The 27816-nt window shown below is 40.9% G+C and overlaps 2 protein-coding genes across 3 annotated transcripts; both read left to right on the top strand.

Annotated features, from left to right (window-relative positions):
* Positions 1–812: 812 nt before the first annotated feature.
* ppp1r10 (protein phosphatase 1, regulatory subunit 10) lies at positions 813–9868 on the top strand. 2 transcript variants are annotated; one of them, XM_038285900.1, is made up of 19 exons: positions 813–867; positions 1031–1315; positions 4221–4329; positions 4687–4773; positions 5170–5305; positions 5389–5440; positions 5515–5607; positions 5683–5811; positions 5898–6003; positions 6091–6191; positions 6273–6400; positions 6485–6644; positions 6731–6874; positions 7431–7677; positions 7764–7839; positions 7927–8130; positions 8210–8333; positions 8409–8768; positions 8844–9868. In XM_038285900.1, exons 3-19 carry the CDS (start codon positions 4223–4225, stop codon positions 8981–8983), a joined length of 2394 nt encoding a protein of 797 aa, XP_038141828.1. In that variant the 5' UTR covers positions 813–867; positions 1031–1315; positions 4221–4222; the 3' UTR covers positions 8984–9868. The 2 variants fall into 2 exon arrangements, with proteins under 2 accessions (XP_038141828.1, XP_038141827.1); XM_038285899.1 differs by having other exon boundaries at positions 6085–6191.
* Positions 9869–22325: 12457 nt separating this feature from the next.
* agr2 (anterior gradient 2) lies at positions 22326–26784 on the top strand. The gene is made up of 8 exons (XM_038285910.1): positions 22326–22444; positions 22868–22990; positions 23056–23119; positions 23190–23242; positions 23325–23401; positions 23480–23543; positions 26337–26420; positions 26496–26784. The coding sequence occupies exons 2-8, from the start codon at positions 22882–22884 to the stop codon at positions 26543–26545; spliced, it is 501 nt and encodes a 166-aa protein (XP_038141838.1). The 5' UTR covers positions 22326–22444; positions 22868–22881; the 3' UTR covers positions 26546–26784.
* The last annotated feature ends 1032 nt before the right edge of the window (positions 26785–27816 follow it).

Genomic DNA, 27816 nt, shown 5'->3' with positions numbered 1-27816 from the left:
TCCTTTTTTGTATCAATATTACTGGATATAAAGAGTGAAAGGAAGAATAAAATAACAACGCTCAACTTTCATAAACAGGCTGCTCAGTGACGCAGTGGGTAGCACTGCTGCCTTGCAGCAAGAAGGTTTGGGTTTGATTCCCTTTCTACATGGAGTTTGCATATTCTTCCTGTGCATGTATGGGTTCCCTCCAGGTACTCCGGCTTCCTGTCACAGTCCATAAAATATATATACGTTTTTTTTTTTTTCAATTTTTACAGAAAAACCATAACTGTGAAACACAAGGATAATCTGTCATAAAAGTTGGGCATTCTGAGAGGAAGGTCTGGAAAAAAATCCAGCCTGTGAAATGTTCTCGTTTCAATCAGCCAATTGATCTGAAAATTGGACGAGTTCGCCTTATTTAACGGTCAAAAGTCAAAATTAGCCTCAATTGACGTGCACTGTCTCTGACAGCAGCTTGGTCTGACTTAAGATGGCCGCTCTATCGGCACACCCCTCATCCGATCATGTGTTTTCTGTCTTTGACCCGAGTCGCCATTTTGAAAAATTATTATCATCTAAATTGCTTATTAAAATGCTGCTCAAAACCTTGATTTACCAGTAAAAATGTCATAAGGGTTTTATTATCTACGACATGAATAGAAAAATGGCGGATTTGGTCTATTTTTGAAGCCTCAATGAAGACTTTCTATCTCAAATATGAAATTCGCCATTACGCCCTTGATCGAGAAGGAAAGGTCGGTGATTTCCACCATTTTGGTTTCGTTCAAACCGGTGAAAATCATTGGTCGTGACGTAAAAAACGTCATGGGGTATATAAAGCAAGTCCCTCCTTTCCGAGCTCATTCCCGGATTTGGTCAAAGGTAAGTCAAGACAGTAAAATTTGCGGAACGAAAAAACGTCATTAGTTTTTAAATTCCAATCTTTCTAACGAGGAAAATAACATCTCCTGTTTTAATGAAGGACGGGGATGTTTACCAGTCAGTTGAAAGTGAATTTGTGTTTGTCTCTTTTGTATTTTCGCAGGTTTGAATTTGCTTTGCCGAAGACTGAACCTTCGAAGGACTTCAAACAGCTCTTCTCCATTCCATTTTTTTCCCTTCGAGTAATGGACATTTGATTACTATTTTTGCCTCCAGTTGGTCCAGAAGAAAATGCTAGCGTTTAGCTAGCACAGCCCAGTCCATAAGAAGTCTCTGATGATCATTAAAACCATGAAGGTTGACGACATATAAATGAGTTATGAGCTATAAGTGCTTGAAAAAGTACAGCATAATATAGCCGAGACGCTGAGGATCTATAGTATCAATAGTAAGTTGATTTTTGAAGTTGAATTAAATCGACATTCATCCAATGAAGTTGTTGTAGGGATGGCTAGCTGTCGGTAGCTAGCTAGCCGTGGTAGCTGTGGGCATAAATCCTGATAGAATGAGCTCACACACTAAGGAGGACGGGCTGGCACCGCTACGTCCCTTTGTGTGTGAGACAGGATGGACAATTTCTTCAAAAATAAAAATTCAAACAGGATATTTGAAGAATTTTCATAAGCAATCTGTTTATAAAGATTGCCCTGAGCATAGAGGGGAGAAAAACAGTCAATCCGGACGTTTAAACAAAAGCAGTTGCCTTCAGAGGATCGAAAGTAGCGCAATCTGCACATAAAGATTGCGTGAGTTTAGGGTTAAATGGACAGCATAAAGCCCTTTTGTTTTGCCGGTAGTGTTAGGACATGGACACTGCATGGTGTAGTCGGCAATCTGTGGATAAAGATTGCAGGATGGTGGCCCAGCCGTGCGAAGCACAAACATGGATCGGTCACTGTTTGCTTTCCGTCCAGCGGACATCAAGTTTCCGGAGGAAGATTTGCACGTTTGAGGTTCTGGGGAGCAGAGACTGGTAGAGTCCGCTGTGTCTCAGTGTTTTTCCAAAGAGCCATTGTTGGTGAAAGGACTGACGCACCCTGGGAGGAGGGGGAGGATCAGCCTGCAGCTCCCCCCCCTCCCTGCAGAGCAGCGGTAGATCAGGTTCTGGGAGGACTGGCAGGGCAGGGTGGGGGGAGCTGGAGTGCCACAACTGGTTTAAAGTAGATCTTTGAAACTTGTGTTGTTTTTTTTAACCTCATATTTTAGCAGACTAACAGGCTTTGCTCATCAAGTCCACTCATAACTGTGAAATCTGCAGCAATGCCACGGTGTGCCTCATAACATTTCCCCACCCATATCAGGGTCATGTGTGCTTTAATGACTTTTCTGTATTTGTGTAACAATTGTGACGTTTCCAGGGTGTGAGGTATTTTGCAGTGTTGTGGAGGGTGTGAGACAATATAAAACTTCTACTCCATCAGTAACACGGGTAAGATCTGATCAGTCCAATCTGACATTTTCATTTCACCTAGTCTCCTGCAGGACCAAGGCTCCTGCAGCTCTATAAACCTTTGATTTACTCAGATACTTGCATGCTTTTGCTGCATTGTCTGCAGAACGACTAAACATGATTTCACCGTGGACAATTTACTAAAATAAAGCCTTCCCTTTCTCATCAAATATGTATGAGAACCTTTTTATCAGAAACACTTGAGTCATGCAGTGTTACAGTAAAAACAAACATTGGATACTTTCTGTGCAGAGCATCCTGCCATCATGGGGGGAAAAAAAGGATAATAACATATAAGTATAAATGTGTTCATACCCCCAGAAGTTATAGATGAAGAAAAAAGTATTTTGATAATTATTTAATACTGTTTTTGATTGGAAAACCCTTAATTGTTTTTTGAGCATCCATCCTTGTATAATTATCGACTCACTGCTATTTCCGACAACTAACATTTGATAAAGAGCAGCAGGTCTATGAGGTTGGAAAGCTTCATACCCATTCACTCTTATCACAAGTTCCTATCTCTGTTAAATTTGAGCCAAGATGGCCCCTCAGAAACGTAGATATTGTTTAAGGAAACTTCAGATTAGATCTAAAACCTGCTCTATGTGTGAATGATGCTCATCTGATGACTCCTCCCTCTTTCAAACACCTCAGCTAACATCTAAGATATCTGTTTCACTGCAATAACGTTATGAAAATTAGTACAATTGTCTTTAAATATTGTATTTAGCCTTAATTTAAGGAGGAAAATAAGATTATTGCTCAATTAAATGAGTCTTTTACCCTTAAAATAAGAAAAAGAGATGATATACACCTAAAATTAGAGACTAGTTTTCCTTATAAATGTAATAATGTCTTATTCCATTAGCAAAGTGTCTCACTTCCTGACTTAATTTGAGGAAAAAATGCACTTATTTGAAGATAGATACACATTGTTTGCAGTGTGATAAAACATGAACCTTTCTTCATGGGTCAGAATGATGTTTCTCTTTCTATCAGTCCCACTTATCTTGTCATCAGAATCCTAGTGTGGCTGATCTTCACCCTACTGGTCTGACACCAGATAGCCAGTACAGCAGGGATGTCAAGCTCCAGTCATTTAGGGCCGCTGTCCTGCAGCTTCTAGACGTTTCCCTGCTCCAACTTACCTGAACTAAGTCTCAAAGTCCTGCTAATTATTGAATGCAGGTGTCATGGAGCAGAGATGCCTCTAAAAGCTGCAGGTCACCGGCCCTCAAGGACTACAGTCTGACACCCCTGAGCTAGAGCCTCAAGCTTTAGATGCGTCCTACTGTTTATGTCAGCGTCATCACTCAGAAACATTTAGTTGGAAGGTGTGTCCACATGTGTAACGACATAAAGAGGGTAAATAGATGTTTTTTAATAACCTGAATAAAAACTCAGATCAATAAAACATGTTTTTGTTTGATGATTCATGGAACAGTTTTTATAAACACTGCATCGTCTCTGTGTTTTGAACCTAAATCTTTATAATACATCTGATGTCTCACACTCGTATGGGAGGGGTGGTTGAACTGGTTTCAGCGTAGGGAGCAGGAGGCTGCAGGTGTTTGTCTGTGTTCACTGTTCAGGAGGAACTGTCCCAGATGTTCCTGAAGCAAAGCGGGCGTAGTGGTGTAGTCACCTGCATCCAGGTGATTGGTCACTTTTGACCTTATTGGTCCAACTCTGGCTGTTTTTCCCCTCTATGGTCTCAGAAACGATCCGGAATCCTTAGGCCAAGTCAGCAGACCGACAGGATGTCGCTAGAACCGCGTGTCTTTGAATCGTTGACCTTGTCCGGCCTCTATATTGATGATGTGGGGTGTGTGTGTTTTAGACATGGTGGTGGAACCTGTTGACCCCAAGGAGATTTTGGAAGGTGTGGAGTCCCTGCTGGGGAAGGATGGAGAGCTCCGCAGTCTGGAGGGAGTTCCCAAGGTGTTCAGGTGAGACGCTGCCCTCTGATGGTGCTGCTGTTCTGTCAGATGAGCATTCTCTGTCATCCCAGCATCCCAAAAGTCGATCCCCGTTTACCTCTTTAGTTTTGCATGAGAAATGGACTTTAAACTATCTAAACGGGTGTGTTTCCCTTTGGTCATGTACAAAAAAACTATTTAATTACCCTCTTTTCTGTGTTATTTTGAAGCGTATGGCGATCTGACTTAAAGTGATACACGCTCATGGAGGTAGTTTAAAGTCTTGCAGATGCGTATTGACTATGGGTATGCTGATCTGACAGAACTCCGCCTCCCTTCCCCCCTCTGTCATCAACCCATCGACTCATTTTATCTTTTCTTTCTCAGCTTGATGAAAGCCTCTACCAAGATGGCCAGCAGGTGTATGTATCTCAACGTGCTTCTGCAGACAAAATCTCACGATGTTCTCAACAGGTGGGTCTCCCACACATACATTTCAAATAATTTCATTGATATAGCGTCAATTAACGATGCGTTATCTGAAGGCACATTGCGATTCAACCAGATCATCCAGTCAAATTGAATGAAGGTTTTCTATCTAAGGGAAACCAGTTAGTTAAAATGCCAAGCATGCTTGTAGCGACAGTTGAGAGGAAAACCTTTTTAAGTCGGGCATACACTGCAATATTTTCAATCTTTGCACGCAGCTACAGCTCAAACTGCAGGGTTTAAAAAGTCACAGTGAGCGGCCATCAGGCTGACTGGGGTTATACAATAAATACTGAGGTTCAGTTCAGGCTCAGGAAAAAGAAGCAGTTCTTCTAATAGCGCCATCTGGTGGTTTAAAAAACAAGCTTCTCCTTCATCCAGGTTCATTCAAGTCGGAGGCTACCGGCTGCTCAACTCCTGGCTCACGTACTCCAAAAGCACAAACAACACCCCGCTGCTGCAGCTCATCCTGCTCACCCTGCAGAAGCTGCCTCTCAAAGTGGACCACCTCAAACAGGTAGTGCCTTCACATTTGCTCTCTGGGTTTCGGGGTTTTAGTCAATGTTCTGCAGCGTTAACCCACTGATCGTTTTCCCCCAGAACAACACAGCCAAGCTGGTGAAGCAGCTGAGTAAAAGCGCAGACACTGAAGGTGAGTTTGAGACTGAAAACAGCACGAATGCTGGTTTGAGGTGTAGCTTTAACAGTTTGTGACTCTGTTTTTAGAGCTGAGGAAGCTGGCAGGCGTCCTGGTGGAAGGCTGGATGGCCACCATCCGCTCCCAAAGCGCCTCCAGCAGCAGCAGCAGCTCCCCTGCTGGTACGGACCTCCATGGTTTCTCTGTTCCATCCCAGATTGAACTTTCCGCCTCCTTAACACCGTTCTTTTCTTTAGATAAAAAGAGGAAAAAAGAAGAGAGCAAGACGCTGGTGAGGGACGTGAAGGAAAAGAGCGGCGATGAGGGGAGGAAGAAGGAGAAATCTAAAGCTCACGCTCCCAGCCACGCTAAGATCCGCTCCATTGGTACGCCCTGCCTCAGCAGCATCCACCCGCCGGCCCTCACATTCGATCATCTTTCTCATAGTCGTGTTTCTGTCTTTGCTGCACAGGGCTGGAAATGGAGGCTTCCAACCCGGCCCCTCCTAAGAAGGCGACCCCTGCCCCTCAGCTGGGGGAGAAATACATCATAAAGCCTCCGCTGCTGAAGAGGCCGAGGTAAGACGCCGCATTCTGTTTGAAATCGGGTGTTTTTTCCTGTCAGGCTGCTGATTCTGATCGCTGTGGGTTTTTCCTCAGTGGCTCTGGCCCCTCAGACGCTCCGCCTCCGGAGAAAAAGTACAAACCACTAAATACTCCCTCAAACTCCACCAAAGAGATCAAAGTCAAGATCATTCCAGCCCAACGTGAGTTTAAGCGCAGGTAACCAGAAACGGTTTTCGGTTTGTTGGAGCGGCTGTTTGATACGAGGAGTTTTTCTGTTGCAGCGATGGAAGCTACCGGCTTCCTGGATGCCCTGAACTCGGCGCCGATCCCGGAGAGGATCAAGAAGAAGAAACCACCAGGAGCTTCTGTTCCTGCGAACTCCAAAGCCGTCTCACCGACGTCAGCCAAGGTACCGGCCCGCTTCTCTCACCCGCTTCTTTCTCAGCAGTCATCCAGACCCCCGCCCACTCACCCCTCTCCCTCCTGTCCTCAGGGGAACCCGTTCGATAGTAAACCAGCTGGGTACTCCCCGTCTGCAGCCAGACCGCCTTCGCCGGAGGCTGCTGCTTCGTCTGCTCCTGCTGATGAAAACCAGGAACCAGAGCAACCTCTGACCCCGGTTCCTGCTGAGGACCCCGAGGCCTCTGAAAACAGTAAGGCCCCCAAAATGTGCAGATTTGTTAAATTAACAGGCTGCTGGTGAGAAAGGAACGTAAAAACACCTCTGATGCTGTTACAGCGGAGAAGCCCAACGCTTTGGCAGAACCACGGCCAGAAGAAGAAGGTCTGACCAAGAAGGGCAAGAAGAAGAAGACGGTCCACTGGGCCGAGGAGGAGCAGCTCAAACACTATTTCTACTTCGATTTGGATGAGACGGAAAGAGGTGAGAGTTAGCTCTATGCAGCTTGGTTTCAGGTCTAATGCTCTGAAAAACATCTAAATCTAAATAAGGCGCTTTTGCTTAAAAATACGTGATTTTTTTTTTTAATTGAGGAGGAAAGTGAGACACTTTTAAATTCAGTTTATTTCTATAAACAGTTTATTTCTGCTATAGAGATAGCTCAGGATAACCTGAGCCACTCTAACTAGAAGCTTTATCAAAAAGGAAAGTTTTAAGCCTAGCCCTAAAAGTAGACAGGGTGTCTGCCTCACGGACTAAAAATAGATAACTTTTGCCAATGGAACAAAGACAATTTACATTTAAATAAGAAAAAAAAGAATTGCATCATGTTATTTCAAGTGCATATTTTCTAATAATCTTATTTTGAAAGTAAAAATACTCATTCTGTTGGCAATTCATCTTTAACTAATCAATCTAAGGATAAATAGACTTAATTTAAGATGTTTTTTCTTATTTCTAGACTGTTTCTGCGGTGCTGATCCAAAGCTTGTGAGGATTATTCTCCAGCTTCTTTAATCCGTTTCATTTTTATTTACAGTCAACGTCAATAAGATCAAAGATTTCGGCGAGGCGGCGAAGAGGGAGCTGATGATGGACAGACAAACCTTTGAGATGGCTCGCCGGCTTTCCCACGACGCCATGGAAGAGCGGGTCCCCTGGACCCAGCCGAGGCCCCTGACTCTGGCGGGCAGTCTTGTGACGCCGGGGGCCAACAGCACAGAGAAGCACACCCAGAGGGAGCGGGAGATGGGCATCCTGCAGGAGATCTTCCTCAGTAAGGAGAGGTACGTGTGTCCGCGCGGAGCAACCGTAAAACATGGCGGCCGAACCCTGTTCATGATAAAGACTCTCATTTCTTTCTGTTTGCCAGCGTACCAGACAGTCCTCATGAGCCGGACCCAGAGCCGTATGAACCAATGCCCCCCCGCCTCATCCCCCTGGACGAGGTAAGCAAACGGAACCAGAATCACTCACTGATACTCTCTCGCAGTCAGCCATCTTGTCCTCTGAGCTGTCGCTGTGTCTCCCTGCAGGACTCTTCTATGGAGGATGACGGCTACGGCGAGCCTATGGACACGTCGTCCCATCAGGCTCAGACGGAGAGCTCCAAGCTGCCGCCGGTTCTGGCCAACCTCATGAACCTAAACAGCAACGCCCGCAGCCCCCAGGCCACCAGCGCCGTCCAAAACCCCGCAGCGCCGGTGGTGAATGTCCAGGAGCTCCTGACGTCCATCATGGTACCGATCCGCCGCCTGAGTGATGTCATGGGGTAAGGAGAAGGAGTTCTGCTGAAGCTAACCGGGTTTCTGTCCTCAGGGAGCGTCTGGCAGCCAGTCCACAGAGGAGCTGATCAAGCAGCCCGACTTCTCCGATAAGATAAAGCAGCTGCTGGGGTCTCTGCAGCAGAACCAGATCCAAAACCAGAGCGGACCCCCTCCAGGTAAACACGCCCCCTTATCATCCAGCCTTAACCCCTCCCTCACCCAGCCTAACCTCCCTGCCTCCTCCCCTTCAGTCAACCAGGCGCTTCTGGGCCACGGGCCGGGCGTCAACAACATGAACAACATGCACATGCCGATGCCCATGAATGGCGGCTACCCACCCAACAGCTCGCCAGGGGGGCCTCACTTCAACCACCCCCCACCCCCTCACAACCACGGCCCGCCTTTCAACAACGCCGGAGGCCCCCGCATGATGGGGCCCCGAGGAGGAGGGAGAGGAGGAGAGAATGGAAGCTACTGGGGAGACGACTCCATGAGGGGGGGCCCTCACCGAGGGGGGCATTTCCCCCGAGGAGGGAGGGGTCGGGGAGGAGACATGGGTTTCCGAGGCAGGGGACGGGGAGGACCCAGGGGGGGACACAACAACATGAACGGTAGGTAGATCCAGCACAGCTGATTATTGGTCTCTGATCAGAAACGTGTCGTCTGATCGTCTTCTCTGCTCGCAGACATGTCCAAGAGGCCCATCTGTCGTCACTTCATGATGAAGGGCAGCTGCAGGTACGAGAGCAACTGTGCTTTCTACCACCCCGGCGTCAACGGCCCCCCGCTACCGCCTAACCACCCTGCCAACCAGCACGGCCACTAGGGGGCAGCGCCGCTCCTCCTCAGCCGGTGAATCCAGAGGAAACCAGGAGCTCCACCCAACAACCAGACTCTGTTTTACTTTTTGAACTGTGAGACTGAAACATGCACAGACACCTGACCACTACGTTCCCACAGCTGTTTGGACTGACCTACTGCCATGGAAACCAACCACCGATTAATGCTTGAACACAACATTGCTCTTAATTTGAGTTTGGAGTTTGTGCCAAATGGGATCATCTGGTTCTTTGGTTCATTTCCTCCCAGCGTTACTTTTGCTCCCTGATCCGAGTCCCAGCAAGCAGAATGCGCCGCTGACTCTTTCTTTCTCAATTCGTGAGATGTTCTTCCTAGTTTTCGTGGTTGCAGCTGATTGGACTAGATGCTAATGACCCGAGCAGCGCGTAACACGGCGGATTTCTGCATATCCGCGACTCTGGGGCTGCGGCAGCATCTGTGATGTGACAATCATGGCGTAACCGATGTCGTTCCTCCTGTGCTGCTGCCTGTAACTCCTGTGAACCCAGGAAGGGTTTGTGCCGTCAGTGTTAGAGACTCTGTGTCCGTCTGTGGGTCACCGATACAACGTTTTCTGTGAAAACGGTACTTTTTCTTTTTTTTTGTCTCTTGTGGGACTTGAATGTATTGTTAAATTTTGCTCCCTACGACCTTTTTTTGATACAAAACTTTGAAATCGTCTTTGTTGTCCGTACAAACTGTTGGTATGAATACATACTTTTATATATGTATAGATATGTATATGTACATATATATGCATACATATATAATTTTTTTTCCAGTTAAACTTCTGAACTCATGAAATGAAGAAACTCTGTGACTCTTGTTTTATTTTTTGTTTACCCTCAGATTACAGACTGTTAAATCCAGAGACATTGTGTGGTGTTTAATTTTTCTCTTTTGTAATATTTTAATATCGGGAAGATAAATGAGACGGAACGGTTTCCAAATGGTGCAACTTTAATTCATTTGGATGCCTTAACACAGCTTAAATTAGTGAGTTAAACTATACTGAATGGGGAAAAAAACAGGATATAGATTTGGAAATTATCATCATCAGTTTTAGTTTTTGATTTTATTAGAATACTACTGGTTTCCAAAGTGGCAGACGTATGAAAGAATGCATGAAATTCAGCTTAAAAAGGACGTCGGCCGCAGGAAGGAAAGCTGCGTTGACTCTTCTGTGAACTGAAGAGTCCTTTAGAAAAAAATGCAATCCTGACTCACTTCCATTAACCTACTTCAGAACATTTAACAGCGAATTAAACTCATTTCAGCAGTGGGGATCAACCCAGAGATTTAGATGGTGTTAAAAATAGCATATATGGGAAGAAAAGGTCATATTAGGTCATGGTGAGCAAACACAATTGGAGAAAGATGAAAACTGATCTAGTGAGGAGGTATTGTGAAGAGAGGATGAGGAAAAAACATGAAAGACTTATTTCTACCTGTATAATATATAATATCTATAAACGTCTCAGTTCATCAGCAGAATAGGTCTGTGTCCAAAAATCAGCACATTTGTTCTGCTACATTAATGGACCAATTATTAAATATTTTAGAAAGTTGCATATCAAAAATGCTCCCATGCAATGATATTAATTTGAAAGAACCTGTCATTTTCAGAAACCACCTGATGTATTAATGCGTAGAACCACCTGCTGTAGATTCTACACCATCTGGAACTAGAACTGCCACAAAAATAAGAACGGCTATTTGGCTTCTTGTTTGGTATTTAAAAAGAAACCAAAAGGAAAAACAGGAAAGTCTTGATTCTCCTCAAACTTTCATATAGAATAAAGGTTTTACGGTTGAATTTATTACCACAAAGAAACTCAAACTCTGAGAACTCATTCTGCTGAACAACTTGGCAACAACTAAAGCCTTGATATGATTTATAAACTAATAATATCTGCTCCGAGTTTCTAAAATGTGTGGAATGTTATTAAATCTCTAAAACAGTGGCGTCCAGATTCAGTCCTAAACGCAGCGATGATGAAATTACATTGAAAGAAAAAAATCATCAGCAGCCGATTCTAAAGCTAAGCTGAGCTAAAATGAACAAGGAACCAGCAGCTTCCTGGAAATGGAGTGGAGGGAACGTTATAAGTACCGCCCCGAACAAAGTAAAACAAAAGCTACTCAAATAACAGTACTAAAGACCAGTAATCAGGTGGATAAAATCTGATTGCTTTCATCACATTGTGATGCGCAAAATAGGCCTGAGTTTAGACCCAGATCTAAGATCTCCTGAAGTTATTGCTCTGGAACATCTTTTGATGCATCCTCTGATTTCCTCTTTGCAGTCATCCATCAATGGAATGGATTCACAGTCACCTGGTGACCTACAGTGGTGTCTGCATATTTATGCTAACTGAGGTTATTTATTTTAATCAGATTTAGGGGCAGCATGTAGGGATTAAGCAATCAGGGCCCCAGGATTGACTCTTGGGAGCCCTGCATATGAATCTCTTTGATGTTAAGTTGCCTGCTGTCACAGAAAGTCTCCGTCCTTCAAGTAGAAATTCAAACTAGTCAAGTTCTGTATTTATTAATTTAATGATCAAAATGTTTATTTAATTTTATCCTATTCAATCATCCATATCTTTATTAATTATCCCTTTTATGCCATGACTCTGTCCGGACACTAGATGGCTCTGTTTAGAACATTAAACCTTTATTCAAAGCCAGAAATGACTTTTTATTTGTTTATGTCAAGAGTTTTTGTTTTTTTTCTGAATCAAATGAAAGGTAAATGTTTGCTGTGTCTGATTAAAGGGGTTTGGACCTTATAAGTTTGCACTTCTTTCAAAACTGTTTTTCAAAGTGTATCTTTTTATTATTATCATATATACACACACTTCTAATCTCTATTTATTTACTGGATTACTGATACCTAAAAAGGTGAAGCCACAGGCCGCCCTCTTGGTACTCCCCACTTTATAAATATGCCTCTCTGTGCAGCATTGACTCCAAAAACCAGCAGTTCTCCAGCTGTGGGAAGACGTTTCACATGTCAGTGGATGAACTAAGCAATAAATCCATCCGATGGATCCTATAGTTTAGTCTGTAGACTAACATTAGTCTGGCTATCTAGACTGACTGGAAGACATTGACTGAGTTAGAAACTGACATTGGGTCTAATGTTAGAAAATAGAAAGTAGAGGAAATAGAAAGGAGTTTGTTCTATTTCTCATTAGAAAAGTCATGTGCTGAAATATTTTACATGTTATAATGATGAAAAAAAGCAACTTAAATATCTTTAACGGCTAGTGCACAGACACAGCATAAAAGTATATGGCATAATTGTTTGGCTGTGACTCCATCCTGGAGAGAAATATCAGCTGTGCTGCTGCCATCAACACCTTTGTTTCTAGATGTTGGAGCTTGGCCTGTTTTCCAGTGTAGTCTTGTTTCTCTGACTGTGACTAACTGGATGTGTTCTCTTCATCCTCTGACATGGGAGCTGGCTCGGAGCTCGTCTGCCTGGCTGTGTGTTTCCTGGACGGGGCCGCCTGTGGAGCTGGTTGACAGTTGCCTTTTGTATCTATGCTTCTTTTTCTATGTCTGCTTCAGTCTCCTTGAACCCCAGTGGGCCTCAGCAGATGGCCGCTCACACTGAGCCTGGTTCTGCTGGAGGTTTCTTCCTGTTCAAAGGGAGTTTTTCCTCTCCACTGTCGCTACAAGCATGCTTAGTGTGAGGGATTGCTGAAGAGTCAATGAGTCGATACAATCAGCTGGTTTTCCATAGATAGAAAACTTCAATCTGACTGGATGATCTGATGAACTGTAAAGAGCCTTGAGATGACATGTGCTGTGGCGCTATAGAAATAAACTGAACTGAATCATTCATGCACAATTTGTAAATAGGAACATACTACAGCATTAACAGACATCTACTTGTAATTCAGTCTTGATATGAAATCTTGAATTTATATGTGATATGTAATTACCTTAGGAATGTAATCAATACATTTATATTACGTGTACAGTAATACAGTCATTTATGTCATAAATTTAGCACTTTTGGCACATTTTGGCATATTATGCTCCATTAACACATTCATTTTATTTTGATGGATTTGTATAATATGTTATATTAATTGATTTATAGACTTCAATGACTTCATAATGACTATGCAATGTGGTGGACCTATTTTTCTATCAGAAGTTAAATTAATCTACTGATGCTATAAAACAGCCAGTCTGTGTCAAAGTGATGAATTTATCTTTATTTTAAAAGTCTCAAGTCCCTCTGAAAATGAGAACATCATCGTTGTTCGATGCTGTAGCGCACAGACCGTTTACATTGCGACCGGTCTAACTAGGGAGTACCAATATGGCGGCCGGTGGCTTCACTCCACCCTGTACTACCAACAGGCAAACAGCAATCCAGGGAATAAATAGAGATCAGTGACACACACAGGAAGAAGGAAGCGATCTTATTGTATCAAAGCAGATTTATGTTCAAAGGGATTGTAATGACCACAAATCAGGGGCGGAGCTAGATGGGGGGCCAGGGGTGGCCATGGCCACCCTTACCCCATCATTGGACACCCCTACCATTTTATCTGTCTAATACAGACGGTGGCAACAGTGTTACTCTCAAGTGGAATATTCAAAACATTACAATTTTTCATATATTAACATTTACTTGACATGATAAGTACAGAATTAATGCTTTTTTTCAGAATAACATTTTGTGTTTTATGGGGTAAAGAGAAAAAGATTTCTCTTTGCAAGTCATATAGGAGTATTCAGTGAAATCATAGTTAGCTTTTTTAATAAAAAGGTATTTAAATAATCAATTTATGCAGATATTAGTACTTATAAATACAGTTTTTTTTTTTTGCAGAATGATTATTGATAAAAGTAACTAATGACAATGGAAAAGATGTTCGACCCAGAACTCAAACATGAAAGAATTGTATACAGTATACATTTTATCTACGTAAATATTTAAATATATGCATCTTTTTTTTTTTTTTGTAAAGGCTGTAGGAAAGGATATTTTGTCTTTATTTAGAAAATATGGATGTTTTGCTCATTAATTTTCCTGTTGGAACAGTGGAGATTGACTGCACATTGGTTATTGCCTGGCCACCCTTATAAACATGTTCTGGCTACGCCTCTGACACAAATACAGCTATATATGCAAATATTTATGTAGTCATATCTATATATTTATAGTTCAATATACTAATATATACATTTAGATTTAATATGTGTTTTTTTGAGTTAAATATACAGAAATATTGATATAGTTATTTAAAGTTTACATATATAATATATATTGTTTTAATATATTGTTAGATCTCTATTTTTATAAATCTTCATTCACACCTTTTAGAAATCAGAGCATTTTAAGCACTTTTCTCTGCTTCCATCTGCTGCTCATCATCTTGTTTAAACACCAGAAAAACAGTAACTGTGAACCATGAAGATAACCTGTCATAAAATCCAACTAATAAAAGATAATCCCACCGGATCTGGTTTTATTCTCTTTTTCAACTGTCAATACAAAATCAAAATTATGTAATAAATTACAAATTAGTTTATATCAATCAGTTGGTCCCATGTAGCCTGTGAAACCAGGTTTTCAGTCAGATTCAGTGTCTAAAGTCATAAAGTAGGATTAGCCTCAATTGACTTTTGTTGTCTCTGACAGCGAACTTAGTCTGACCTAAGATGGCCGCCCTGTCGAAACGCCTCTCACCTGATGATGCGGGGTCTAGCTGTGTCTACTGAAATGAATTGCGTCCTCTAAGCAAGCCTAACTCCAAAAGAAGGAACTAACTGCTTAAAATCAAGAATTTGGGAAGAAAATATCTCAGCCCTCTTTTTTTGTTTGGCTGTTTAACCTTAAAGGAATAGTACACCCAAAACATGATTAGCCTTCATTTTCTACTCACCCCCATGCTGAACAACACTCTGGAGTACTTTTTTGATATCTCAAATGCATCTGGAGATCTGGGAGGCTTCTTGCTGTCTGCTGACATTCAAATAATGGAGGTCTATGGCGCCAGAGACAGAAAGGTCCATAAAAGTCCACAAAAAACGTGTCAATATTCCTCCATACTGCTCGTCCAATGTATTCCAAGTGTCCTGAGTGGGTAGCGTCCAGAATTTACTCGAAACGAAGTCATTTAGAATGTTTTTAGAGCATAAACAGTAGTGTATAGGATGAATCATGGGATACCCAAGGCTACATTGGATACAGCAAACATGTCCTACAAAACAGGCAAAAAGAAGGCTGCATTCGTCGGCCGCTTAACAAGGAGTCTTCTAAACCGAACAGGCCTCCGTGCGGCGCTATGACGTAATCGTCCGACAAATCTGGCCTTCAGAGGACGCATCCCCTGGATTCAAACTCAGCAGCAGACTCGCTATTAAAGGGCTGGACGGTCCACTGGCCCTACCCTCTACATGTTTGTGATGGTTTCATGGTTCAGTAACCCCACACACAACCACTTTTACATAAGTGCATAAATATATTGGTTCGTTTATTTTGACAATATTGAAGACATTAGTTCCAATTGCTTAATATATTTTGTGCTTTCTTTTCTGGTGTTGTGGGAGTGCCATCAACAGCTAATTTTGTTAATTTGTTTAACCCCTAGAACCCTACGGACCCACCGGCGGGTCCAGCTGCTACGTGACCTCGTAATTTTACCAAACCCCCAGTATTGATGTAAAAAACATATTTGGCACAGTTTGGTGACATTTTTGGATAAATGTGCCAAAATGGCCTCTCCGCCTAAGAAATTTCTCACTAATACCATTCTAAAGTAAATATGATTCATCTGATTGAGTCCAAATTTGGTATATTTTTACACAACATTTAGATTTAAAAGTCTGTACTACTTTTTTGTGCTATAAATAATATTTTGGTAGTGTTTTGCAATGTTTATTTCAAAGAAAATTTTGGCGAGGTTCAAAAAATGCAAAATATTTTGTATTTTGTCCCTAATATTTCAGGCATGGTCAAAGCTACAATGGTGCTGACACCAGAAAACCATTCTATGACATCTTACCTTTACAGACGTACCAAAAGTTTCTTCTTAACCCCTAGAACCCTACGGACCCACCGGCGGGTCCAGCTGCTACGTGACCTCGTAATTTTAACAAACCCCCAGTATTGATGTAAAAAACATATTTGGCACAGTTTGGTGACATTTATGGATAAATGTGCCAAAATGGCCTCTCCGCCTAAGAAATTTCTCACTAATACCATTCTAAAATAAATATGATTCATCTGATTGAGTCCAAATTTGGTATATTTTTACTCAACATTTAGATTTAAAAGTCTGTACTACTTTTTTGTGCTATAAATAATATTTTGGTAGTGTTTTGCAATGTTTATTTCAAAGAAAATTTTGGCAAGGTTCAAAAAATGCAAAATATTTTGTATTTTGTCCCTAATATTTCAGGCAGGGTCAAAGCTACAATGGTGCTGACACCAGAAAACCATTCTATGACATCTTACCTTTACAGACGTACCAAAAGTTTCTTCTTAACCCCTAGAACCCTACGGACCCACCGGCGGGTCCAGCTGCTACGTGACCTCGTAATTTTAACAAACCCCCAGTATTGATGTAAAAAACATATTTGGCACAGTTTGGTGACATTTATGGATAAATGTGCCAAAATGGCCTCTCCGCCTAAGAAATTTCTCACTAATACCATTCTAAAATAAATATGATTCATCTGATTGAGTCCAAATTTGGTATATTTTTACTCAACATTTAGATTTAAAAGTCTGTACTACTTTTTTGTGCTATAAATAATATTTTGGTAGTGTTTTGCAATGTTTATTTCAAAGAAAATTTTGGCAAGGTTCAAAAAATGCAAAATATTTTGTATTTTGTCCCTAATATTTCAGGCAGGGTCAAAGCTACAATGGTGCTGACACCAGAAAACCATTCTATGACATCTTACCTTTACAGACGTACCAAAAGTTTCTTCTTAAATCTAATAGCTGTGAGGCTATAAGTGATTTACTTTTGTGTGTTTTTGTCAGGCAGAAATTTATTTATACCCCCTGAGGGTGTAAGAGGTTAATGATTGTCATTTAAGTTTAATCCTTAAGCTAACTGTTTAGTTAATTTTGTTAAATTGGTGTAGATGTTTTTTTGCCCTTAGTTAATCTCTTCATCTGACCTCTTTTAAGAGCCCTAAAATCTTTGTTTGGATTATTGTTACTTTGGGGAAATAAAACCAATCACTGCTGTGTCCTCATGCTTGGCTGGCTCGGTCCCTCACACATGGTTTGGGAGGGAAATGAATGTGGCGGACCCTCAGCAGAAAAGCTCAAACAGAGTGTTAGTGCTCAGGGTTAGTGTTTAGGAGCTGGTTTGGGATTGAGCAATCATGTTCTCCCAAAGACACCACATCATAGCTGTGAAAACTATTGTGCCGCCATTTTCTTCTTTTATAGAGATCCTAGAAAGGCCTCCAAACTGTTGCTTCCCCCCCAAACCTTCTTCAAATCTACTCTCCTTCCCTTTAACTTTGATCCATCTGAGGCCTGTAGAGTCAATTATTGCTCAGGAAGACTAAATATTTTCCAGTGTTTTTCATTGTAGAATGATAGTCTTCCTTTTTTTTTAAACATTTCCTTTAATCCTTTCCAGTTGGGTGTTCTCATGTTTTTCCTCGTTGGGACTAATATTTGTGCAAACAGTCTTCTATTTATTAATAGTAATGTTTGAATGGAGTCAGTGAGTTTATTCAGGAGCAGAGGTGTTTATTACTCATGTAGAAGTTTAAATCCTACTGTTTAAAAACACTTTTTGTAGAAACGACAACACATTTTATAAAACCTGCATCAAGTAATGCAGGAAAAGATGTTAAGGACAGATTCTTAGTTTTATAACTAATGGTAGCAGAGTCAAATTTAACTTTGCATCATCTTGAAAAACTATTTATTTTGGTATGTGGTGAACAACAAGTTGGGGCAGCACCGAGTCCAACCACAAAGAAATTCATTGTCTGGATGAAACTATTTAATTATTTTGATGGTTTTTATTTTCTTTAAATACCAATTGGCTGTAATGAAAATGAGCTTAAATGAAACAAAACGAATGAGTCTATGTATAAAATGTAAGGAGGAGAAGTAAAAAGTTGTCTAAAGAATAATTTCTCCAGTAAAGTATAAATAGCCAATATTTCTATTAAGGTAAAGAAGTATTTGTACTTTGTTGAGGAGATGACTCATATAAAAGCAGGAAGATGAACCCTGCAGCTGCTCTGGTCCAATCAGAAATGCCGGCTGAGTCTGGGCAGCAGCAGAACAACCCCGGTTTGTCTTTATCTCTCTGTCCATCGCCACACAGCATCAGATCCGGGTTAACAAGGCGGGACTGCGTACAGCTGACAAATGTTAAACGTTAATAGTAAAGATCATAACCAAGCCCGCTAAATCAAATATTGACCGTAGTACTGTTAAAACACACAATAAAACGGACAGAAAGAAAGAGTCGGGACACCTCAGCACTAAACAGCTTCCGCATCCTGTTACGACTCAGCTCACTTTCTGCCTTGCTTTGGGAAGAGCTTCATCAGAACCTTCTGTAAAAACGCAGATGAATCTGAAGAACCCAAACAGGCAAATGGAGGAGGAAGCCTGCATATCTCCAGCTTCCAACTCTCCAACATGGATCATATGCTTGTTTTAATATGATTTCTTATCTCCATTATTAAAGAAGGCTGCTAGAGTAAAAATCTGATCATAGCTTCATCTGGTCTGTTCCTGTTTGGCTGTGACTCCATCCTAGAGAGAAATATCAGCTGCAATCTGCTCCTTAGATTAGAGATGATGGAGTTGGGCCTGTTTTTCAGTGTTTAGTCCTAAAATAGTTTAATTCTTTCAAGCAGTTTGTCTGCTTGACTGTTTCTTTCCCAGTAAGAGCCACCTGTGGAGCTAGTTTACCATTAGCTTAGCTAAAATAGAAAGTATTCATAGATCAGTGCTTAAATAGAAAGAATTCAATTCAATTCGGTTTATTTCTATTCGGCCAATTCACAACACATGTCATCTGAAGGCACTTTATAGTTCATCAGATCATCCAGTCAAATTGATTCAAAGTTTTCTATCTAAACCAGTTGATTACATCGACTCATTGACTGGAAGGCAATCCCTCAGACTAAGCATGCTTGTAGCGACAGTGGAGAGGAAAAACTCCCTTCCGATTCATTGCTCAGTGCTTTTATGTTCCTTTTCTATGTCTCCTTGAACCCCAGTCGGCCTCGGCAAAAGGCGGCTCACACTGAGCCTGGTTCAGATTCTTCTGGAGGTTTCTTCCTATTAAGAGGGAGTTTTCCTCCCCACTGTAGCTGCATGCATGCACCACGTAAGGGATTGCTGTAGAGTGAATGGCACGATGCAGGCATGCCTAAAGTGTGTCCTGGAGGGCCACTCTGTTGCAGGTTTCAGGGGTTTCCTTGCTACAGCACAGCTGATATTCACTGATAGCTGATTAACAGGTTTTTGCCGATAAATGATTGATCAGAATCAGCTGTGCTAAAGCAGAGAAACCTCTGACACCCACAGGACAGCGGACCTCCAGGTTCCGACTTTGGGCATGCTGATCCACTCTCTCTACCTGCTCATCCAGGAGGAGAATCCTGCAAAGTCAGTGACTTGATGCAATCTGCTGGTTTTCCTTAGATAGAAAACTTTAAACCATTAATCTGACTGGATAATCTGACTGAAACGTCTCTTTAAAGCGACCCCTAATAACCTGTGTTATCAGATTAGATCAGATAAAACTTTATTGATCTCACAATGGAGAAATGCCCTTGTGACATCAGCTGTAATAAATAAGAAGTTGCACAAAGGAGGAAAAGATGCATGAAGTATATATAGTGGATGAGAAGGAAATAAGAACAGATTTAACTTCTTAACACCTCCCTCATTTGAAGTAACCCCCCCTATTTTGCATACCCGAATGGAAAAGAAAATATCTGAGGAACTGTAAGCCCAAATTACAGGTGAAAATATAAATGAAAATTGGGTGAGTAAAACACAGCCTAAGCTCCATTAGTTCAAACATGACTCAAATTATTTATTTTTTTTTTCGAAAATAATAGGTCTTTTTTGAACAGCAGTAATAAAAAAAAAATTCCCAAAAAAAAAACAAAAACACAAAAAAGCAGTCCAGTTTCTGCTATGTCAGATACATGAATTAAATAAATAAGTGAAATAATCATTATTCATGATAAATTATGGATAAATGAACTGAATTGAAACGGTTGTCAGCCATGTTGTGTCACATCTATTCTGCCATCTTCATCTTCATACCATCCGCTCCACTTTCCTCAGTCATCTTCTCCCATAAATTATAGACATTTTCTGTTCCAAAAAAAGTTAAAAATCAATCCACTGGACTTTGTTTCCAAGTTTGAAGACGTTTCTCTTCCATCCAGGAAGTTTTTTCAATTCAAAATGTCAGAAATAGCGTTTAGTTCCAGGTTTTATCCAGCAGCCCAACAAAGCCTGGGTTTAGTTTAGAAAACATTAAAATAGAAACAGACGAACGGGTCCCGCCCTTTGGAATGGGGTCGTTTGGGTTCTTTGTTAGCCTTCAATGCCCCATACCTGTCTATGTCTCTGAAAGGGGGGTAGTTAGAGGGAATTGTTGTCCTGGCTGAACAGGCGAGGTCTTCTGTTCCCCTGTAAAGGGGTTAGATTTGCGAGGGGTTATTTGTTCTGTTATTTCTCCGCCGTTTTAATCGTCTACAGTGGTTTAGGTGTAAATTCAGCTTTTTAAGCAGCTCAGAAAAGTTAATTCATTCGTTTTTTTCGAAAACCAGAGGGAGAAATTTTATGAAAACTTTAATCTCTTATCTTTATATGAAGAGAAACGGAGGAGCTTTAATCAGACATAGCATAGCTACAGTCACCTCCATCACAGGAGGAAAGGAGGAGAGAGTCGGTGAAAGGCAGATCGGATGTCCAGTGACTCCCTCCAACCCCAGAAAGAACAACGCAGCCATTGATCAGCGGCAGTGGGAGGGGTTGGTGCAGGAGCTGCTCCTAAAGTTGCAGCTTTTTTCCAGCCTTCATGGTAAATGTGGTTATCAGGCTGCAGGTTTTCCTTTCTCTCAGCAGGGAGGACTCAGGCAGCCAGGAAAAACATGTCAGAGAAGAAGAAACTAACTATAATTGTTCATAAATTCATGACATCTTCCAGAAGGCTATTTGAACAAACTGTTGGCATGCTGGATGTAAACTAGAATAATCCAACTTGTTAAAAGATGTGGACGTAAACAAGAACATCAAACTTCTAAATAAAGAGAGAGTCTTGTTTATCCAGGTTGACGTGTCTGCATCCGTCTTCCCTGGCGCATCAACGGTCTCTGCTCCGCAGCAAATATGTACTGAGTTGCACCTTTGTGTAACATGCAAATCACATAAAAACCAGTTATCAGTTAACCTTTCCAGTGCTGATTCATCATTCAAATGTGCTTCAGCTCCTCCTCTCAGTCCCCACAGGTCTGCAGTAAGTCCTGGAGAGCAACATTCAACACTGAGAAAGTAGGATATGAAGCAGTAATCGTTCAGCTCCCCTGTCCTTAAATTAACCCCCCCCCCCATTTTCTTTGTTTGCTTTTGCAAAAATAAAGAAATCTGCAATTTAGAAGAAATTTGATATCCTGTAGAAATAACCAAACTGACAGGTTTGTCTCGATGGAGGAACTGAACCGTCGGCTTCCTGATGGGAAGCACTGCTTTACATTTTTATATTCACTATTTATTTATACAGAAAACCTTTAATTATGACTAAACATCATTATCTTTGAGGAAAAAGACAGAAATGTCACAAAATTTAAATCTAAATAAGCCTATTTTTCTTAAAATAGGTGAATTTTTTCTTGAATTGAGGAGGTGAATCAGACACACCTAATGGAACAAGACAATTTAAATTTAAAACTAGAAAGAAAAAAACATTTGCATTGTCTTATAGTATAGTCTTATAGTACATATTATCTAATTATTATATTTTAAGGGTAAAAATATATTCATGCATTTGGTAAATAAGCTTATTTACCTGCTTAAATTAAGGCTAAATATACTTAATTTAAGAAATGTTGACTTATTTCTAGGTAGCTTTTTCAGTGAAGTGCATAATATATGATTATCTTATTTTTAGGATAAAATGCTCATTCCTTTGACAGATAATCTTATTTTTTCTATTTACATTAAAGGGAAATACACTTATTTTAAGACATTTTTACTCATTTTCAGAAGGTTTTTGCAGTGCAGCAACTTTTGCAACAAGGTTCAGTAATTCCCGTAAATTCCAGGTGAGAAAAGGGAAGAAAGGGAGCAATGAGAAGGAAGAGGGGCGGATCCTCAGGGAACAGGTGCTTAAAAAGGGAACAGGTGAGCTGTAGCATGCAGGAGATCCGTGAGCTTCCATCAGACCGGTCACAACTCAGGAGGGTAAGCCTTTATGAACGATTTTCAACTGAAGGAAAGAGCTTTAAACATTTTCTTCCTGTTCAGATTAACCAGCTAAACTTTATTCAAATAGATGTTTGAAGGTCAGTAAAGCTGCTTCTATAGAAATAGTTTATAGATAAGCCTAGAAATGCTGATTCAAGTAAAAAATAAAGGAGGTAAAGATGAAAATGTTTTAAACTGTACACCATGATGGGGTCGGTGAGTCTTCATAACTATGGCAACGGCACAACAACGCTCTGCTGGAGGAGAGCCCGAGGTTTTCCTTCCTGCTTTTCTACCGTTTAGTTAAAAATGTTCATAAGGAGGGAATTACAATTTATTTATGAGTAAAAGATGATATTTCCAGTTTTTATGATTTGATTTTAAAAATGTCTGATTGTTTTCATCTCTCTCTACGCTCAGTTTAGTCCCTAAAGATGGTGAAGGCTGTACTTTCTGTTGTGTTGATGCTGGTGGTCGTTTCCTCCACCATTGCCAAATACATCCCAAAGACCGGCAAGAGGGTCCCACAGACCCTGTCCAGAGGTGCGTATCCTTCAGGCGACGAACGCTGAACTCTGACACATTCTAACCCTGCCCCGTGTTTCCAGGATGGGGTGACCAGCTAATCTGGGCGCAGACGTATGAAGAGGCTCTCTACTGGTCCAGGTCAAGGTGAGAAACAGTTCATCCGCTTTTCAGAGCACAGAGCTGCAGAAATCAACCAAATGTTCCAACCTTTCAGGAACAAGCCGCTGATGGTCCTGTTTCACCTGGAGGACTGTCCACACAGCCAAGGTAAGCGTTTCCTCCGAGCAGAGGAGAAAACATTCCGCCTTCCACTTCCTGCTTTGTTCAATGAAACCCCGTCCTGTTGCAGCCTTGAAAAAGGTCTTCTCCGAAAACAACGAGATCCAGAAAACCCTGGATGAGGATTTCATCGTTCTCAATCTAATGGTAGGTTGTCTCACTGCTCAAACATGGCCACCCTGGAAAAGCTGAAGCTCTCAGATGTAATTTCTTCCTCTCCTCCAGTATGAAACCACAGACAAGCATCTGTCTCCTGATGGACAGTACGTCCCAAGGATCCTCTTTGTTGGTAAGTTTTCTTAACAAATGATTTAACTGTGTTTTCAGGTAGGAAGTGTAGTTTTTGGAGAGCAGATATGCTTGAATAAACAGAAGCAGTTTGTCCTTCCTTTGAGTAAACAATAGTATAACTTTGAAGAAACTGATGAAGTGAGAATAAAAAGCTGTGCTGTTAATCTTCAACCAGGAGTTTCCGTCAGATGAGGCAAGAAACTCTAAAGATTAAAACAAAGATATTTATAGTCTAATCTGTTCCCTAACTTGGTTGCATGAGGTCTTGCACTGTAAAAACGATCAAGAAATAAGTAAAAATGTCTTAAATTAAGTGTATTTACCCTTAATTTGATTAGGTAAATGAGATAGTTTGCCAGTGGAATCAGTATTTTTAGCCTTAAAATAAGATAATTAGATAATATTCACTTGAAATAAGACAATGCAATTGTGTTTTCTTATTTTAAATCTAAATTGTCTTGTTCCATTGGCAAAATGTCTCTTTACCTCCTCAATTCAAGAACAAATGCACTTATTTTAAGGAAAAATTACTAATCTAGATTTGGATTTTTTGCAGTGTTCTGTTACATTTATAAATATTTATATTAAATAAATCTTGTTTATTCAAATGCAGTGTCTTTAATCCAGACGGACTTTAACAAATGTCCTTTTATAAAATGTGTTCTTTTCTGCCTAATTAGACGACTATTTTAAAATGTTCCCGGATCATTCGGATCATTTTGGCTCAGCCTGCTTTACTTCAGACCTTCAGCTTTATGCTTTTTATCACATCAAACAGTCAATTTTACATCCAGTAAAGTCACAGAGGAAACAATTAAACAATAACTCAAAACAATAGCAAATAAATTTGGCTCTATGTCTCTAAACATTATCGTTCATGTATCAAACTCATGGGCGTAGGTTTGCATAGGGACCATAGGGACATGTCCACCAAAATTTTGGACCGACCTATTTGTCCCTACCAAAAATAGATGTGAATAACATGTTTATAATTTACAATACTTAACTCAACTAAAACTTTATTTATAAAGCACATTTAAAACAACCAGGATTGACCAAAGTGCTGTACAGAATCACAGTTAAGTAACATAATATAAAAACTGAAAGCTTAAAATACATAAACACATTACAAAAAGAAAAATTGAATGGAGATAAAATATAACAGGATAAATGTTTCAATTAAAATACATTTTAGAATAAAATAAATATAAAATAAAATTTTTCCAAATGTCCACCTAGACATGATTAAAAGCCAGGGAGTGTCATGATTTGGTGGTGTTGGTTAGAGGACCCAAATGCAGAGATGAGTTGGTTGAGATGAATTAAGTGATTTAATTGGTAAACAGGCTCTGAGGCAGGAGTCAAAAATCCAACAAAAATATCTTAAGAACCAGAATCTAAGAGACATCAGGGAAAAAGCAAAAACTAAGAACCAGGAAGAGACAAGGAAGGACGACAGAGAACTGACCAGAGGTTTGATGAGATGTAAGACGAGGATCCAGAAAACAAGGACTGAAGAGGGAGGGCTTTTAAAGGGGACAGAGACAAAGAGAGAGCTGACGAGGAAATTGGCAACAGGTGCTGGCAGGACAGAGAAAACAGCAAGGGAGGACAGAGCAGAAAACAGAGCTAGGGATAGAGGACACAAGAGGGCAGCAGAGGACAACAAATGGAAAACCTGGAGGACAGGAACTAACAAGAAAACAACAAAATAATAATTAGACACTAAAACAAGAAGCAAAGTAAGACTGAATACTCTAAATAAACATAACAAAACCAAGACTGTGACAGGGAGAAGAAGTTTGATTTACCTCTGCACAATTCTATATCTTCTAAAAGAAAGTATAAATCCGCACATAACAGACATATTTCTGTTAAATAGGCACATATTTACCTACTGTCTTAGTCGCTGCAAATTTCAAATCCAAACCTTTCCAAAGTGGAAAAAGTCCTATTTCCTCATTCATCAGAGCATCTAATGTGTGTAGCGCTGATAAAATTTGTATAAATGTAGCAAGAAATGCTGCTTTTCTCTTTAAAGGCACACTATGCAACATTTTTCAGTTAATTAATGTGTTCCATAACGTTTTGGATGATTAAATGAGTCATTTCAGGTTGAACAAAGGTTTTCTCGGCCGCCCTGGTGGTCTGTAGGGGAAATACCGCACTTGCAGTTGCAGGAGCCCTCAGCCCGCACCCACAGGCTCAGAAGTCTTGTGCATCGCGAGAGTCGGTCTTGCTTTACGGCGAGAACTGCTACACGCCCCCAGTTAAAAGCATGCTCGTTGCTAGCACAGTGGCGATATTTGTGCAGTTATCATGGCGGAACCAGCAAGAAAATAATGTATGAAAACATGCTAAAGTTTCAACCTCGAAAATTGGAACAAAATAGTCACTTACAGCAGTAGACATGGTGATTCGTTGCGTTCGCCTGTCTGCTAAGCTCAAAACAACAGCGCCTAGCTTGACGGAGAAACCAGGAGAACAGCTGAGCATATTTACGACAGTGCACTTTTACTTTCGCCCTCTGGGGGGAGCCTCGCTGGAAAAACAACACCGGTTGCATAGTATACCTTTAAATTAAACACACCCTAATTTTCACGTTAAGCATAAAAAACGAGCATGCATATTTTTGCATAAGACCAATGACATCAGACCAAAGTTGAAATCAAACCTACGCCTTTGATCAAACTGCTCTTAGGTTCACATGCGATGATGGAAATGTAATTTTGGAATTGTGTTTATAGTAAAAGCTCCCAGTTGTTGACTGCTTCCACTCCTCTCTCCACAGACCCCTCTATGACTGTGAGGGCAGACATCAACGGGCGCTACGCTAACCGCATGTACGCCTATGAAACCGGCGACATCAACCTGTGTAAGTGTTGTGTGATCTGCATGTGTGTGATCTGCAGTCTGCTCAGGGACTCACTGCTGCTGGTTTCTCCCTCAGTGATCAGCAACATGCAGAAAGCCAAGAAGCTCCTGAAGGGCGAACTCTGAGGACCAGAACCAGAACCAGGACCCGGCCAAGTTTTCTGTCACCCAAAGAGTTTCCATCGTTCATCTTTATTGTTTTCATCTTAGATAACTTTACTGATTCATCCAGTTTTTGATGTGCATTTCTTAGAAATATGTTTGATTCATGTTGATCAGATATAAACTTGTTTATGAATGAACTGTAATATTAATAATTTGCCCTTTTACTTGCAAATACATGAGTACAATATAAAACCAACAAAGCCTCCGCATCGTGCTTTCTGAGGAGAAAACAAAGAGCTGTGTGTTTGAAATTCTCTGTTTCGGTATCTGATCATAGATTCAGTCAGACAGAGCAGGTTTAACAAGTGCTGACCCCCCACAGCCTCGTTAAACTGGTAAAACATAATGATAAGAACAGATATAATCACATTACAAACAGGCTAAATGTGCAGACATGTTAGAGAGGTTTCTATAAGCTTTGATAAAAGCAGCAAACTGTCATTTTGAAGAAAAACTAAACAGACACAGACTTAGAGCCTCTGACCAGCATCACTTCCAGTTAACTATTTGGCCTTCATTTCCAGTCGCTACATCTCAGACTTTAAGGACCTTAAAGCTAAATTTTGAATGAATAAGGAGCGCAACATAAATAAAAAAGCACAGGAGGAACTAAGACAATAGGAGGAACCAATCCATGTTCCCAGAGTGCAACTTTCCTGTAAATGTTTTGATGTTTAATAACTTGAACAGATTGAGAGTCATCAGGATTTTTCTAGAGCTGGACTGGTTTGAATCCTACAGGAAGAACAAACGTTTTAGTGCTGATGGGTAATCAGTGCCTATCTCCAGCAGTCTATGGGCGAGAGGCGGGGTCCATCCTGGTGAGGTCACCAGTCCATCACAGGGCAACACTGAGACAAACAACCATTCACACTCACACCTAAGGAGGATTTAGAGAAGCCAATTCACCCAACATTCATGTTTTTGGACTGTGGGAGGAAGCAGGAGTACCTGGAGAGAACCCACGAATGCTCAGGGAGAACATGCAAACTCCATGCAAAAAAAACCCCGGGCCAGGAATAGAACCCGGAACCCTCTTGCTGCAAGGCAGCAGTGCTACCCACTGCAGTACTGAGCAGCCCATCTTATATCCAAATCATGTCTTTTTATTGATGAATAAATAAATGTTTCATGCACTTATTTCTTGGTACAATAATTTACTTCATCATGGATTTAAGTTTATGTATTTCATAAAACGATCAGACCCTCAGAATATACCAGGATTCACGTCA

Source organism: Cyprinodon tularosa, unplaced genomic scaffold (genome assembly GCF_016077235.1).
Source record: "Cyprinodon tularosa strain WSP-4 unplaced genomic scaffold, ASM1607723v1 ctg217, whole genome shotgun sequence".
Lineage (NCBI taxonomy): Eukaryota > Metazoa > Chordata > Actinopteri > Cyprinodontiformes > Cyprinodontidae > Cyprinodon > Cyprinodon tularosa.
The sequence above is the reverse complement of the archived record's forward strand: the minus strand, read 5'-3'. Positions and strand labels throughout refer to the sequence as shown.

Coding starts and splice junctions, on each gene's coding strand:
- agr2 (XM_038285910.1), top strand. CDS start 22,882: ATGGTGAAGGCTGTACTTTCTGTTGTGTTGATGCTGGTGGTCGTTTCC. Junction 23,243..23,324: donor GGACTGTCCACACAGCCAAG/GTAAGCGTTTCC, acceptor GTCCTGTTGCAG/CCTTGAAAAAGGTCTTCTCC. Junction 23,544..26,336: donor CCCAAGGATCCTCTTTGTTG/GTAAGTTTTCTT, acceptor CTCTCTCCACAG/ACCCCTCTATGACTGTGAGG.
- ppp1r10 (XM_038285899.1), top strand. CDS start 4,223: ATGGTGGTGGAACCTGTTGACCCCAAGGAGATTTTGGAAGGTGTGGAG. Junction 5,812..5,897: donor CGCTAAGATCCGCTCCATTG/GTACGCCCTGCC, acceptor TTTGCTGCACAG/GGCTGGAAATGGAGGCTTCC. Junction 8,334..8,408: donor CCAGAGCGGACCCCCTCCAG/GTAAACACGCCC, acceptor CCTCCCCTTCAG/TCAACCAGGCGCTTCTGGGC.